This window comes from Nelumbo lutea, chromosome 1 (assembly GCF_056320005.1).
Source record: "Nelumbo lutea isolate HS-2025 chromosome 1, American lotus-T2T, whole genome shotgun sequence".
NCBI lineage: Eukaryota > Viridiplantae > Streptophyta > Magnoliopsida > Proteales > Nelumbonaceae > Nelumbo > Nelumbo lutea.
Window position 1 is genome coordinate 149,904,564 of NC_142684.1, and position 16,632 is coordinate 149,921,195.

The 16,632-nt window shown below is 40.2% G+C and overlaps 2 protein-coding genes across 2 annotated transcripts in view; one reads left to right on the top strand and one right to left on the bottom strand.

Annotated features, from left to right (window-relative positions):
- Positions 1-4,720, top strand: part of LOC148878324 (chitin elicitor receptor kinase 1-like) — a 68,171-nt gene extending 63,451 nt beyond the window's left edge. Inside the window, exons 10-12 of the mRNA XM_088952976.1 lie at positions 3,838-3,976; positions 4,112-4,210; positions 4,287-4,720. Of these exons, the coding sequence (XP_088809102.1) occupies positions 3,838-3,976; positions 4,112-4,210; positions 4,287-4,451 (403 nt within the window). The 3' untranslated portion in view covers positions 4,452-4,720. The remainder of the gene's footprint in view (positions 1-3,837; positions 3,977-4,111; positions 4,211-4,286) is intronic.
- An 8,804-nt stretch (positions 4,721-13,524) lies between these two features.
- Positions 13,525-16,369, bottom strand: LOC148878325 (GDP-L-galactose phosphorylase 2-like). Its single transcript, XM_088953010.1, has 7 exons — positions 15,746-16,369; positions 15,504-15,625; positions 15,369-15,428; positions 14,953-15,195; positions 14,651-14,836; positions 14,284-14,532; positions 13,525-14,129 (listed from the first exon to the last, which is right to left on the bottom strand). The coding sequence occupies exons 1-7, from the start codon at positions 15,867-15,869 to the stop codon at positions 13,779-13,781; spliced, it is 1,335 nt and encodes a 444-aa protein (XP_088809136.1). The 5' UTR covers positions 15,870-16,369; the 3' UTR covers positions 13,525-13,778.
- Between the last annotated feature and the right edge of the window lie 263 nt (positions 16,370-16,632).

Sequence of the window (16,632 nt, forward strand, 5' to 3'; positions counted from 1 at the left end):
AGAGGCAAAAAAGAAAAGGTGTCTAGAGGTTATTAAAGAAATCGATTCAGCTGAAGAGAAGGATCCCATCTCACAGGTTTTGTAGAAGTTGTTGGGATGTGATTAAGGCTGATGTGATGCAAGTTTTCCAAGATTTTCATAGGAATGCATCTCTGGAAAGGAGTCTGAATGTCACATTCATCTCCCTGATTCTGAAGATTGAAGGAGCTACTAATATTAAGGATTTTGGGCCAATTAGCTTGTTGAATAGCTTTTACAAAATATTAGCCAGTCTTAATGAAGAGAATGGAAAAGGTCCTTGCTGATGTGATCTCTCAAAATCAAATTGCGTTTGTCCCAGGGTGCCAAATTTTGGATAGTGTCTTGGTGGCAAATGAGATAATTGATTCTAAGCAAAGAGAGGGCTCTCCAGGGGTGATTTGTAAGTTGGATCTGGAAATGGCTTACGACAATTGTTAATTGCAGGTGTTTGGACTTTGTCCTAGAGAGGATGAGTTTTGGCCAAAAGTGGAGGAATTGGATAAAAGTCTGTATTACCTCTCCTAAATTCTCTATTCTGGTTAATGGACAGTCAGTGGGTTTCTTTAAAAGCTCAAAGGGACTTCAGCAGGGAGACCCTCTCTCCCCCCTACTATTCATGTGTAATGGTCTTACTATGTTCATAAAGTCAGTGGGGGAGGGGGGACTTTGGAAAGGATTTGAGGTGTCTCCAGGTGGGGAAAAGGTACAAGTGTTACAATCAGCAGATGATACATTATGTTTTGTAGAAGCAAAGGAAGATCAAATTGAGATTTTGGCTGGGGTGGTCAGTTGTTTGAGGTAGTATCAGGTTTGAAGGTAAATTGGAACAAAAGCTTGCCTGTCAGGTGGGATACTTATCAACTAAGTACTCAGTCTCCCTTTAGGAGCTAAATGTACTTCTGCTTTGATTTGGGAACCAGTTCTGAAGTGTTCGGAGAAAAAATTGGTCTCTTGTAAAGCTAAGTACTTGTCATTAGGGGGCAGAATTACACTTCTGAAAAGTGCTCTGACTAACCTCCCTGCTTTCTATCTTTCTCTTTTCCCTATCCTGGGGATAATAGCCCAAAAAATTGAGAAGTTACAAAGGGAATTTCTGTGGAGGGGGTGGGAAGATAAGAAGAAAATTCACTTAGTAAGCTGGGAGCAGGTGTGTTTACCAAAAGATAAAGGAGGTTTGGGTATCAGAAAAGTAAGGAACTTTAACACTGCACTTATTGGGAAATGGATCTGGAGGTTTGGATTGGAAAGAAAAGAATGGTGGAGAATATTAATGGCAGCCAAATATAATACCGACAGGGGAGATTGGATCACTAGCCCTCACTTCAACTCTCTGGGCTGTTCAATTTGGAAAAAAATCATGGACACTCTTCCTGCCTTTAGCAGAGGTTTGAGACCCAAATTGGGGAAAGGGGATAGATTGCTCTTTTGGAAGGATCCTTGGTGTGGGCAATTCTCTCAGATCAATTCTCACAGCTTTTCCAGATCGCTGAATCCCATGATGCATTTACAAGGGAGTGTTATGAGGTGAATGAAGGTTCTGTGATCTGGTGCCCTTCCTTCAGAAGGAATTTTCAAGATTGGGAGATTGAAAACTTCACCGAGCTTCTGGAAATAATCTCACTTCAGTCCCTGGATGGGCTTGTAGAGGACAGTTGGGTTTGGAGTTGGAGTTCGGATGGTCAATACTCTGTCAGATCTTTTGTTAGACACTTGTATAACCTTAGACCAGTGGAGTTTCTGGCTGCTAAAGTGTGGAATTCTGTAGCCCCCTCAATGGTTAATGCTTTAGTTTGGACTGCGTCTTTGGACAATGTTTAACTAAAACACATTTGTTAAAAAGAGGTATGCAGATCCAGGATTTAGATTGTGTGCTCTGTGGACTAAAACAAGAGGATAGCAGTCATCTGTTCATCCATTGCCCTATCTCATCAAAAATCTGGAACCACTTTCTTGCAGCTCTGGGTACTAATTGGGTCATGCCAAATACTGTGAAGGAACTGCTGAATTGCTGGGAATTACAAGGACTTCCAAGGCTTGCAAAAATCATATGGGAGGTCATTCCAACTTCTATTATACAAATATATCCTTGTAACCTCCAATGCCCTCTCTGAAAGAAAACCCACATACAACCAAATACAATATATTTTGTCTACATTTTAGACCATGGTCTTCTTGTTCCTACTTGGGCAGGATCTCTTGTTACAATTCATTGAAGGACATCTAATTAATTTTATGAAACAAATTAGCTGACTTATATATTTTTGATACAGACTAGTTGAATCATTAAATAACTGATAAATCAGGTTGGGGGTATTCACATGAATATAGAGAAAATTTGAAGGGTTAGGAAGTAGATAACTCCAATGGGGAAGTCACACTTTTTGAGAAGAACAGATAGAGCTAACTTAATAAAGATTTGTTTAATGAACCCAAAAGGTTTTGCTAGTAAGATAATACTGAGCAATTTAGCCAAAGGGGGTTAATGGTTTGCCAATTCTTCATATTTTTTTATCTTCTTGTCCTTTGTTTTCTCTTTTTTTTTTAAGGAAAGTAACAGATAAATTGTATTAAATATGGTGAAAGATTTGCATGATATGGTTTATAGAGGTATTCAGACAAAGAACTAGAGCCCCATCCCCAAAACAAAAGGCTATTAAGGCATAGAGCTGTCTCTATGCAAAAAGACTCCATCCCCTTGGATAAACCATTTGCAATTGATCTCCATTGATGTTTAAAAACACAAAGGTATGAAGAGAAGCATCAGTATTTTTTGGTGCGTGAAGCATAAGCCTTGAGGCATACCATTTTTTAAGAAAAAACATAGAACTAAAATGAGAAAGATTTGACAACATACAGAAGAGGAGCATATTTTTATTATAGATGATCACATAAAAACGATCTAGAGAAAACCATTATATTCTTACAGTCATTTAATAAATACTTAAAAGCTTGGAATGTAAAATACTACCTTTACAAATATGTTGAATCATGGATACAAGCACAAATATATAGATATACATACACATAAATACAAAAGGCAATTATCCAATGTTAGTCTATCTATTTGGGGTCTTGGGAGGGTTGATTGATGCCGACCTAACCTTGGCTTTTATTTTTCTGGCACAAAGTGTGAGGAATGTGAATGTCCCTTGTACACATATACATGTAAGTTTACACATGAATAGGGCTTCTCAAGGTGTGAGGAATGTGAATGTCCCTTGTACCTTGAGGCATGAACATCAAGGTGTGAGCATCATATGCTTTTCTTAAAATACTGGTATCTAGGAATCCATGTAATTTGGTCAGTAAGGGTCCTTGTTGCCTTCTATGCTGTTTGGATCTTTCTCAAGGAACAAAAGAAAAAGAAGAAAAGAAAGGCATTGTTGTTATCACAAAGAAGAAACCAAAGTTAGTTTTTATTAGAGAACTAAGAAGACAATACTCAGTCTTGTGAAAACAAAACATGATTAATTGATATATAGAGCCCCTAAGCACCAATAGTATCCTCTTGCTTTTCATCACAGATTCAGTATCTTGGGGCCTGTGCACTTTTCTGTGGTGGATATTCTCTGAGAATAAACAAGTTCTTGTTGGTGCAACATAGCTTTTTCTTGTGGGTTGTTTGGTTGCCACATCTTTCTACTTGGAAAGTAGGATAATAGTGATAGATGTAAAGATGTTATGTTTGCTCGGTATAAGCATATGCTGTAGACTAGGCCCAATCTAAGCACCCTGGTGTGGTATAAAATAAACCCAGGATTGATGTTATTTCAACAAAATATGAACTTACCAGTAACTATCTGTGCTTACATGTAGGTATGTTCGATTACGTGATGTTTCTCCCAAGATAGATGTTTATGCTTTTGGAGTCGTCCTTTATGAACTTATTTCAGCTAAGGAAGCAATAGTCAAGCCAGATGGATCCAGTGCTGAACCAAGGACTCTTGTTGCTATGGTTATTTTTCCTACTTTACCCTAATTTATAAACTAATAGCCAATGATTCTACTATTACCTAATGCCAAAAAAAATAATTAAAAAAAATCTACTGAAGCTTGACACTTAATTGTATACTTCGATAATACTATGCAGTTTGAAGATGTTCTTACCCAACCAGATCCAAAAGAAGATCTCCGCAAACTTGTCGATCCAAGGCTTGGGGATGACTATCCACTTGACTCAGTTCATAAGGTGGAAGCATTACTTAAGAAAGGTATTTCCAAAGTTAACTAGTTATAATAAACTATTGTGGCTACTTTGGATGCAGATGGCGCAGCTTGCCAGAGCTTGCACACAAGGGGATCCAAAGCTAAGGCCTCGAATGAAGTCCGTTGTTGTTGTACTGATGACACTTTCATCCTCATCTGAAGACTGGGATGTTGGCACCCTTTATGAGAACCAAGCTCTGGTCAATCTAATGTCAGGAAGGTAGCAGGTGTTCCATCCTTGTTACTGATGCCTCTGCAGGTACGTATATCTAATTGTGGTAGAAATCAAATGTATCTGCCTTGAGTTCATCCCCTTGTAGATGTGTTTCAGCAACAACTTTAGGTGAATTTATAGGTTGATTCATGTGAAAAGTTGCTGGATATAGTCGTGCCTGAAAAGAAACAGATAAGAAAATGGATGAAAAACAAACAATATGCTTATTCTGTATCATGAAGTAAATGGAATAATTCCAGAGGTTTTATTGTGCTGTCATCCATGATGAAGTTTTTATTGTAAAAAGATAAAGCTGTTCTTCCTGTTTATCGATTTATATTCAGGGCTACCAGTAAACAAAATAGTACAATCTGCAATTTTGGTTGGGTATGGTTTTCTAGGAATGCAAATGGGTCGGATTGGATTTTTATAAGGGTATATTCGAATAGGATCCGACACTATTCATGTTGGAGCCTATTCAATCCGAAAATTCGATCGGATCTGATAGGCCTCGATTTGAATTTGAATCCTGTCGGTAAGTCGGATCTTCAGATCTGATCCGATCTGACTTGTTTTTTTTAATTAATAAATTATTAAAATAAAAATAAAATATACCAATTTAAATAAAGAAAAAACAAAAATACAAGCCTTTTTTTAATTATTTTCATCATATATATACATGTTTTTTATAAAAAATAAATAATATAACAAATTTATAAAAATATAATATAAATAATATATTTATAAATAAATAAATAACAAACATATACCGGATTGTATAGGGGTGATCTGAATTCAACCAAGATCAAATTTCGGATCAGATAGGATCATGATCCGATCCATTTGCACCCTTATGGTTTTCTTTGGGGTGTGGACGGATTGGCTTCTGGCCTAAGGAGGATTCTTAGAAACCTCATCTCAAAATTGTTATGGAGAAGTCATATAGTTCGCACCTTCCTTAAGCTTTAAGAGTTGGCGTTGCCAGGATTTCCACCCTCACCGGGCTTCCGGGCCAACATATTACTTTTCAATGTATCATAATTAGATTTTTTTTTAACCAATTGATGCTGCTATATAAACCCCCTTACTCCCGCCAAATAACAAAACTATGCTATTGAATCCCATTTTAATCACAGTTTCGGAATTATAATACATGGTTTTGAAACGTCCCAATAAAAGAATGATTCTGCCCCTCCATTAAATTCAAATCTGTGCCCCGTGTCCATTTGGGAGGGCTGTAGCACAGCGGCTTCTGGCAGTCCGTATGGGAGTCCAAAAGATCGGCTGTCTGTTCAGCGAGTTGAACTGTTGAAGGGTTACCTGCTTCAGCCTCTTTGAATGGCCAAGATTATCTGACTTAAGCAGCTAATCCAGTTGTCAACAAATATGGCTTATGATGGCTTATGTTATTTATGAAGCTGAACCAATGCTTATCTTCAGTTCAGCTATCCCAAACGAGCCCTATATGCATTTAATTGACTTACCTTTACAAATGGATCCATTATCCATGCCCGTGGAATTGCTATGTTTTTCTTTACAATTGGACTCTGTTTCCTCTTTTAGAGAAGACTACACATACTGCAATGGTTTTCAGGCTTTGAGCGAGTTTGTAAAATTCTCATGGAGTAGCTTTTTCTTCTTTTTTTTTGGTTTCACAACTAATTGAAGTTGGCAAGAGAGCAAGTGGGCCTAATTCTACAAGTAGGAATATAACAGTTTAATAGATCTTTAACAAATTCCAGGTGGAGTTAACATTCCCTCTCAAGTTGGTGTGGGAGGAGGCCAAATGTCCAACTTGGGTAATAGGAAAGTAAATTGGTCCCGACCTAAAGCCTTAGTTAAGATATCATCCAGTTGAAGCTTGGATGAGATGTGAGCTGTAGTAATGGCACGGGTTTGAAGATGAGTGTGAATAAAGTAGCAATCAATCTCTATGTGTTTTGTTCATTCATGAAACATTGGATTAACAATAATATGAAGAGCAGCCCGATTATCACAAAAGAGTTTCATGGGCTGAGGATGTTGAAGGTCAAGGTCTGCAAATAAACATTTGAATTATAACAGTTCACTAGTAGTTGCTACCATAGATCTATATTCAGCTTCTGCGGAGGAGCGTGAAACAGTTGATTGCTTCTTGGACTTCCACGATAAAGGTGAAGTCTCCAAGGCTATAATGTATCCGGTAGTAGAGCGGCATGTTGTTGGGCAACTAGCCTAATACGAATCATAGTAAACCCGAAGCATAAGATCAGATGACGAAGGAAAAAATACTCCATGGTCAAGAGAAGACTTGAGAAGAATGTGCATAGCTTCATCTAGATGACATTGTCATGGATCACTTAGGAATTGGTTAAGGATGTGAATTGAGTATGTGCTCTCCAGCCTGGTGATAGTCAAATATATGAGGCGTCCAACTAATCTCTTGTACTGATCAGGCTGAGTTATTGGTGGACCAGAATCAAGTCCAAGGTGATATTGTTGTTCCATAGGAAAAGAACTTGGGCAACAACCGAGCATGTTGACTTCCTTAAGAATGTTGAGTGTATACTTTTGTTGGCTTAAAAAGATGCCTGAGGAAGATCGAGAAATCTCAATGGCCAAGAAATATTTAAGGGGTCCCAAATCTTTGATGGGAAAACAATTGTTGAGATATTGTTTGATAGAAGCAATGTCACCAAAATCACTATTGGCGATGATCAAGTCATCTATGTAGGCGAGAACAATAAAAATGCTAGAAGTCCTTGTAAGAGTGAAAAGAGCATCATCTATAGAAGATTGAGAAAATCTTCGCTGCTTAAGAGCATGGGCCAAAGTTTCTAACCAATTACAAAAAACTTGTTTGAGCTCATATATTGATTTATGGAGTTTACAAACACGCTTATCGCCATTGGGAAGGAGGCCCAGAGAAGGTTGAATATAAACTTATTCATGAAGAGCACCATGGAGGAAGTCGTTGTTTATATCCATTTGGTGTAAATGCCAATTTCATGTTGCAGCTAAAGCCAAGAGGCACTTACATCCAATTGGTGTTTTGTCCGGGGAAGATTTGTCAAAGTCTAAGTCTTAGTGGACTCAAGGGTGGCTAATTTAGTTGCCTTGGCCTCCAATAGGAGTGTTGTTGGGCTTGTTGGTAGGTGATGGGTTCAGAAGGTGCTATATGGTCAATTGGATTTAATGATGGGTCAAGGTGAGAGAAGTTACAAATGGGATGTTGTGTGCTACAAATCAAATATGGTCTAGCATTTGAGCCCATCTTTAAGGTAGGACACACAAAGTCATTTAGTTTGGGTGGTAGTCGACACACTCTGGTAGGCCTGGGCTCAATGATGGTTGTGTCAGTATTGTGGACAACATCTTGCAATGGAGATGGGTCTAGAACATAAGGCTCTATGTTCTGACTCTATGTATCATAGATAGAATTTGTCAAAACATTGTCTAAAATCTAAGAATTAGTTTGAGCCTGAAGTGGGCCCAAAGTGGAGGATGACTGATCATCTATTGGTCCTGTGTCATGTAATGTGGTTGATTCTTAAGGGAGATGACTGGTCATCTATAACTGGTAGAAGGTACCATAGCTGTAGAAGTATTTTCAAAATTCAAAAGAGGGAATTTATCCTCAAAAAACACCACACCGCGAGATACAAATATCTAAGTTGTGTTAAACTTGTAGACACGATAAACTTTTTGGCCTTGTGGATAAACATGTTCATGGGTCGGGTGGCCTGACCCGACCCTCGGATGGGCTTGAACAGGCTTTTTGCCCATGGGCTTAACCTCAGGCCAAAAAGCCTGGCCCGCATAAAATTCGAGCTGGGCTCGGGCTTTGCCAAAATAGCTCGGCCTGACCTATAGTTAAACCTAAGTAAACCCGGCCCAACTTATAGTTAAACCTAAGTAAAAATCCTATGTGATGTCCATTTGAATAAATTTTTTGATTTGAGAAAGTTGTTGATTCACTTGTAGGCCCATTGTTCATTTAAATAGGGGAAAAAACATCTAAATTAAAATAGATAATGTCTATGTGAATAGGGAAAATTTTGAATTTCTTTTATTAGGTCGGGCTTTGGGCTCGGGCTCGGGCTTCGGGCTTTTTATCAGGGCCGGGCTCGGGCCCAAGTTGTAGGCCCATTGGTCAGGCCGAGCTCGGGCTCGGGCCTAACATTTTTCTGTTAATAAAGAGTCAAAGCCCGGTCCGAGTCCGACCTGGCCTGGCCCATGAATAGGTCTACTTGTGGATACCCTACAAAAATGCAATGTTGAGAATGGGAGTTGAATTTGTCCCTTCCATGCTTTTGTGCATAAGATGGAGGTTTCTGAAACAATAATTTGTATGGTGACTTTCTTGAGAGATTTGGGGTAGGTAGGTAATTAATTAGATATGCCACTGTTAGGACACATTCACCCCAAATTTGGATAGGAAGTCCAACATGAAATCGTAAATCTCTAGCCATTTCAAGAAGATGACAATGCTTACGTTCGATCACTCCGTTCTATTATGGAGTGTCAATGCAAGATCATTGATAAACAATGCTATTTTTAGTGAAAAACTACTGCATAGGTCCAAAGAGGAATTCCAACCCATTGTTGGATCGTACACAAATAACTTGGGAACCAAACTGAGTGTGTATCATAGAAAAAAATATGAGCAAATAACCATAAGCATCTGACTTACATTATAACAAATAAACCCATGTGGCATGAGAGTAATCATCTACAATGGTGAGGAAAAAGCGAGCTCGAGAAAGATATGGAGTATGATACCCACTCCAAATATCAATATGCACTTGTTCAAAATAACTACTAGTGTGTGTAAGGCTATGGGGAAAGCATAAATGTGTTGTTTATCTCTCATACAAATGTCACAACAAGCATTATTGGGAATGCTAATATGTAAGTCAGAAGTCAAAGCCAAATGATGATAAGAGGCATGTCCCAGTCTAGAGTAGCATAGCTTAGATTCAATTTCATGCACAATATGTAAGGCCACTGATGATGTACCAACTATGAGATGGTATAGTCCATTATGCTTCTTATCATCAATTGGCTTTGATTTCTGATTTTGGTATAGTCCATTATGCATCGAACCGAGTCCAATCACCTTCTTGTCGCTCAAGTCCTATATTACACAAAAAACTCGAAAAGAATATGACCACACAATAAAGCTCTGAGGTTATCTTACTTATGGATACCAATTTACATTTGAAATTTGGTATGAATAAATCATCCCATAAAGGTAAGCTAGAAGGTAATTTTAGATCATTGCATGATTGGACTGGTAACATGGTACCATTAGGTAAATGAACTAGCTTAATAGATGTGGAAGAAGTATGAGTGATGTGATCTGCAATGGAAGGCGCCATATGATCTGATGCTCCACTATCTAGTATCCAAGATCTTGATTCCAGTATCGAATGTAAGGGAGAAGCCTTACCAACAAAGTTGGATGAAGCTATAGACTTATCCGAGTTGAGAAGACTCAAAAGTTGTTGTATTTGTTGATATTGCTCCATTGATAAACCAGCTATTGGAGACGAATTTGTACGTAGCTACTGTTGAAGTTTGTGAAGAAGAAAATTTCGGTGGATTTGGTTTCTCTAGAGCACCACCGTTCTTGGAATTAGTACTACCTCATATCCTAGCCAGGAGGATAACCAACAATTCCATAGCAGCATTCTTTAGTAAGTCTTGTCTTTTTATAGTGGTTACATCATAATTTTGGTCGATCTTTAGAATTCTTGGTTCCATTCTTGGATTGACCTGTCACATGAAAGGCCATTGCTTCTATTGAAGGGGAATGTTGACCAGCTACCAACTGGTGTTTTTCTTCTTGTAGAATAAGGTTGTATTGAAGGGATGAGAGATCCATCATATGGATGGCCGAACCCTACAGGTAGGTTGGGCAAATTTTCAAAAATTTCTCTCTTCCATGTGGGAATCACATTCCCTGTTTTAGAAAATTTACATTTTCAATGATCAATCTTGAACCTAAAACCAAACCAGATCTGAAACTAAAAGGTAGGAGAGGGATATACCTGATACAGAGTAGCAGTAACTCCCAATGAAGATGTTCACACCCAAAGAAAGTTCAAAGACTGCTCCCATTGAAGATGACACAACGTAGGGTGGAGCAGAATCAGCAAATGGTTCTTCACAAGAACCGAATCCTCCAGCAAGAATTCGATGGAGGGTATTTGAGCATGACTTCAGATCAGTTTTTCTCCAAAAACTGATATCAAGAACCCTTCTTGATCGCTCATACAGTGGAGAACAAACTAGCAATGGCGGTAGCAAGAGGAGGGCGCAAGAGCAGAAGATGGCACAGTCTTACTGTTACTGTCTTCTCTCTTTCTGCGATCTGAGATCTGATTGAGTTGAGTGATTGAAGGTTTGCCCTCCTCCTCCTTTTATAGCCTTAAAGAGATCAGCTCCTAATCCCATTAGGAGTTTCCTAATTCAAGTCCTTATTTGAATCTGGACTCTCTTTAAGAGATAAGGATAAGCCCTTATATTATCTGCCCTCCTAATCTTATTAGGAGCTTCTTGATCCAAATCTCTATTTGGATTTGGACTCTCTGTGTGGATAAGGATAATCCCTTATCCAATCTACTGATCCAAATCCCATATCCGCCCCTGTTTAATTAATCTAACTAAACAAGTTCGAATTGGGCTTTAGGCCCATTAAGTCCATGTGCTCACTAACCTTCCAAACTGCTGCCCAGTTGGGATTCCTTGTATAGTGTGGAACCCAAACATTGATCTACACATCAATCACATGGGTTCAGTCTAGCTTCTGTTACAAGGCTTGGCCGAATTCACTGTAATGGACAGTAAACCCTTGAGCCCATCACCATGGGCTCTTAATGGGCCCAACACTTACACTAAGTGGTCCCTGGGCCAAGCCACCTTATAAAAACCCAAGGACTATAGGCAGATGCAAGATTAGCCCATCAGGTATTACCCTCAATGGTCTTACACTTAACCTCTCAGCCCATAATGATCAAACACTACCCGACAAGAGAGGACCTCTCCCTCGGCTACAAGGAACAGTGTTGCACTCTCTACTCACATGGATCCCAGGAATTAAAACATTTTGCAAACATTTTGAAACCGTAATATATATGTATATCTTAATATAAATATATTTTACAAAAACAAATTTCAACGATTGAAATCGGTTGCCGACAGTTTTGATTTCCATTAGATAGAGTGCATCCCTGATCATTATTTTGTTCGACAAAGGGGTTGATCCTGTCATTATGATCACCCACTCAAATGAATTCTCAGGCTGTCCCAACATACCCAGGTTTTGACCCCCTCTAAGGATCTCATTGGTTGGCATATCAAAGATAGCCCAATCCGACACCTAGTGCAGTATCATAATCGAGTCTAGGGGTCAGGTGTAATATTCCAGTTTTTTCCATCAATCTCCAAGGTCCAGGGCAATACTGTAATTCTGGTCCGGCTCAGGGTTTCAAGAAAATCTACACTACATGTACCTCGGGTCTCACCCTGGCAGCTGAGACAAGCCACCCCAACCAACTTGGCGGCACATCAGTGTCAGTCTTGACAGGATAAATCTCCCTAAACTTACCAACGACTATGAACATTATAAACTAACACGAGTCTCATATGTGTCCAATTTAAGGGTATTACATAAAAACACACCACAATAACATGAATCAAATATGTACTTTATTCATTTACAATAAATGTCATAATGTACATCATTCTGATTGGAGTTAAGGGCATACACTGTCTAACATGTATACCTTGCTAAGTGATGGAAGATGATTCATTCCAATGATGTTAGCGCAAATGGTGTTGAATTGATCACCAAGCCCCATAAAGAATTGTTAGACACGATCCCTTTCACCTTCTGTGACAAGATCTTTAGCCATACGGTAGGAACAACAAGAACAAATTGGTGTTGGTGCACAAGCTTCAAGTTCATCCCAAATAGCTTTCAGCTTGGTGTAGTAAATTGAGACAGAGATTGTTCTGTTTGAGCAGTGCTAGCTCCTATTTTAGTTGAAAGATACGAGGTCCATTTCCTTGTGAGAATCGCTCCTCCAAGACCAATCAGATTGCCCGAGCATCATCCATGTAAGTTACACTATCATGCAATTCCTTAGCCAAAGCGTTGTAAATCCAATAAATGACCATTGAGTTGCATTTCTTCCAAGCAACATGCTCTATTTTCTTGGCTGGATCAGGTTTCAGGATCGTGCCATCAACGAATGCTATTTTATTCTTTGCCCAGAGCGCATTGATTATCGCTCTCCTCCATGTTGGATAGTTCTCACCGGTTAATGGTGACGAAATGAGAAACTCCGGGATTATCAGAGGAATCAAGGAAATACGGAGAAGAAGAATCAGAGACATTATCAGCCGCACTACCAATACTTGCTTCAGCCATCAGCCACCATCTTGCAGAAGTAACGAAAAAAACGAAGAGACCGAGTTAAAGAGAGAAAACACAAGGAGAAACCAAGGATCTAAGCGAACCTGTCGCTTTGTTACCATATGAAATCTTGACGAAGAAGAAAATCCTTTTGTATTTTATTAATGAGTGGAGAGGCATAAATAGAGATTACATAACAGAGACCCAACTCAGATCTTTAACAAACTCCATGGGGAGTTAATAAATATGTTTGCTGCTTTCATCACGGCTTGCTCACTAACCCATATTCTTCAGCGGTTCAGGTGCTGTCACGCGGTTAATTGATAATTTCCCATAGAGATGTATTATTGTTCCTACCTACATGCTTCACAGGTTACACATGTTAATTAATGACTTGCTAATTTATGAATCCATCGGTCGAACACTGGGCCACCTTTTGATTTTAACGGATTAGGTATCTCCAACCAACTATTTTTATGCAACATCAAATTGAATCAACTGAGTCCACCTCCATGGCAGTTCGATGTTTCAACAGTTCAACCTGGTTCTGTCATTCTTGGCTGCAGAATCGTGGCGGCAGCCAAAGACCAAAAGTTGGATGTTTCTCCTTCCACTATGAGAAAACTACAGCAAAAGATGCCAAATTGATAAGAAGAAGAAGAAGAAGAAGAAGAAGAAGAAGAAGCACAAGAAGCATACTAATGATACTAGAACAGATGAAAGCATACAGTTATTTCACACAAACTAAACTGATGTGCAAGACATCCATGACACTCCAAGTACAATAACAACAACGGCCAAGAGCAAACACTGTTTGCTTTATTTAGGGCAGTTTATTGGTTGGCCAAGACACAAGACCATATTCACTTAATCAACGAACAAACTTAACTGCATAAACCATCATCAAACAGCGTCACCCTATTATTCGCAGAAAGATCAACTAGCTAGTGCAGACCGCAGAGCTAGGCATTCTTGCTTCCCAGGAACCATCATGGGGTGGGTGCCACTTTCTCCCTCTGCTTTCTCTCCCATGCCCAGAGCCGTATTTCCATTTGCATCAATCTTGCAAGCAATGGCTTCAAAGATTAAACCCATCACCTCCTGGAACCTCTCTTCAGAGAGAGACACCTCTGCGAGGAGTCTCCGAGCATTTTCCACGGATGCTTCTTCATAGTCCTGTTTCCTTTTCAACACCATGTGCCCACTAATTTCCCATACAGCCGGGTTCACTTGGGTGTCCAGAAGCTCTGCGCTTACTTCCCCAAGAGCCTGTTTCTCGGCATAGCACTGTGTATTTGTTCCAAGCAAGAAGGTAGAACAAAATGACAGATAAAATTTGTTAGAGAAGATATCAATGGAGCAAAAGACACAATTTACGACTGATCATCGACTGAACCAAAGTCATATTAGAAATAAATACAAGGGTGGCAAATTTTGTTACCTGAGGGAAGAGGAAGATCCGCTTCCCGGAATCAGAGATAAGGACATTGTAAGGAATGTTGTTGTCTTGAAGGCAAATGCAGGAGTCTGATACGGCATTTGATAAACCGATCAGAGTATTTCCGCCCTCGAAGACAAGACCCCTGACCGGATAATTTGACAGTTCAGAGATCTTCACGCCCTCATCAGTTGTGGTAATTCTTCGGGTAGGAGCCTTCTCAATGGGAAACGGCACAGCCAAATAGTAAGCCTGTAACCATAGAACAAGAGGGCTTACAGTTAAAGGGTAACATAAACAACCACAACCAAAACTTGAACTACTAATCCAGTGTAAGATGAACAGAGTTGAAGCAAGCAAGGACAAGGACCTGGAAGTGAAGGTGATTGATGGTCGCAAATGCACCCAAACTGTTGTAACCCAACCTGAAGTATGGGTTCCCTGCTTCTGCTGCCATATGGAGGGCAAGCAAGAAGCTCTCGCGATCAATCCTTTGTGGCAAGCAGTCGAGAATCCGCGGGATTAGCAGTACATGCCCATACTCAATTGGGCTCACCTGTTTTAAAATCAAAGTAGAAGTTAGAACAGAAATCAAGGTTATCTCAAACTCTGTAAATCACCATCTAATTATCACAACAAAGGAATGGAAGGAGACTCGGGGTATCTGCTTACGTTAATTGCTACAACGCTGGGGGAGTCGCCAACGTCAATTGGAGCGTAGGGGAAGAAATTAGCCTCATCGTCATCACTGGCTCCGAATTGGAAGAGCACCTCCTCCTGCCCGACTTTTGTGAAGTTGAATTTGTTGGCATCGAAGGGCTGGAGGACCTTGTCGACTCGGAACTCTGTAGGGCGCTTCTTAAGGTGGCGTCCCTCGTTCAGCTGGGCAATGAATCCGTACTCTCCCGGGATCACCTGCAGAGATATTAGCAAAAGAAATCGGGGGTAGAACCCATATCCCCAATTGGACAAAACACTCTGCTGCAACCCTGAGGTCACATGTTTCGATCCTAACTTACCTACAGATAAAACCCAAAACAGAACTAGTGAATGAAGAAAAGAATCAATGGAAAGAACAGAGATGAAACCTTGGTTTCGCAAGCAGTCACGTCATATCGAAAGAGCCCTCTCTGCATGCGATCCTCCCACTGCGATCAAGGAGTAACAGTTGTTGAGGAAACAACGGAAGAGGCAGAAGAAAGATTTTTATGAAGAAAATGTACCTCTCCAAGAACGAGGGAGTCCAGAAAGGCAACGGGTGGCTCTTTCTTCTCATCACCGACCAAGTCCTTCTCATTGACGTTCTTGTTCACGCTCTTGAAAGTATACAAAGGGAGCCTTGCCCCTGATCAGACATTCAGACCCAACCAAAGAAAACCCAGTGAAAAACCAAGCTCGTACACTCCATGGAGAAACACACTTAAGGTTGAAGAAAGACAAAAGTGCAGAACTAAAAAAAAAGTACCTTGAATGCAGCATTTGTTAAGGCAATTCCGGCCGCACCCCCCTCCGTTACGGCGGGCCTTCTCCTCCTCCTCCCTCTGATGATTGGAAACCAAAGTAGGAACCCTTTTTATCCTCAACATCATGATTTAATTCAGAACCTCCCCTAAGCACCGGATGATGGAGCAGCTAACAATCAAAGTAGTCTTCTTTTCTTGGCTAATGGCTAGTCTATCTTCTACTATTATTTGTCTAATTAACAAATACTATCCTAGTAAAGGAAGAAATTAAAGGAAAGAGGAGGAGACGAAGCGAAGACCACCACCAGCGAGGAAGAGGAGATCGGAAGGGCTACCGCCTTCGGAAGGCAAAGCACCACGTCCGCCGTGCAGCGAAGGCTTGCTCTCGGCTACACAGCCGCCCTTGCGTCGCACTGCTCGGACATGAATGAGAGACCGGTTAACTCTATGTATAGCCGTGATGTCTACAACGTGACGACCCTGGGTTTTACCCCTTTCCTCTCTTCCAGTGTATCGCCGGGATCTCCCTCCGATCAGTCAGAGGATATCAACTGTAACGAAGCTGAAAGCAAAACCAAACGCTGCGAAGAAGAAGGGCTTCTGAATTTTTTTTCTTTGTCTAGGACGACAATGAAAGAGTGGTAGGGAGGGTATAAATAGATGATAAGAGGAAGGAAGGACGAGTGGTTGTCGTGGTGCGGAGTTGAGGGACAAGGTGATGACTAGCATCCAGGGTGAAAACTGAAAAGAGTGATGGAATCCAAGAGTCTTGGATTTGAATCTAACGGTCTCAGATGGATGTACTGTTGTTACATCCTTTCAACTTTCCGCGAAATTGGTTGGTTTAGTAGGGACCAACCGTATGTACGGACGGATGAAGTGGACAGAG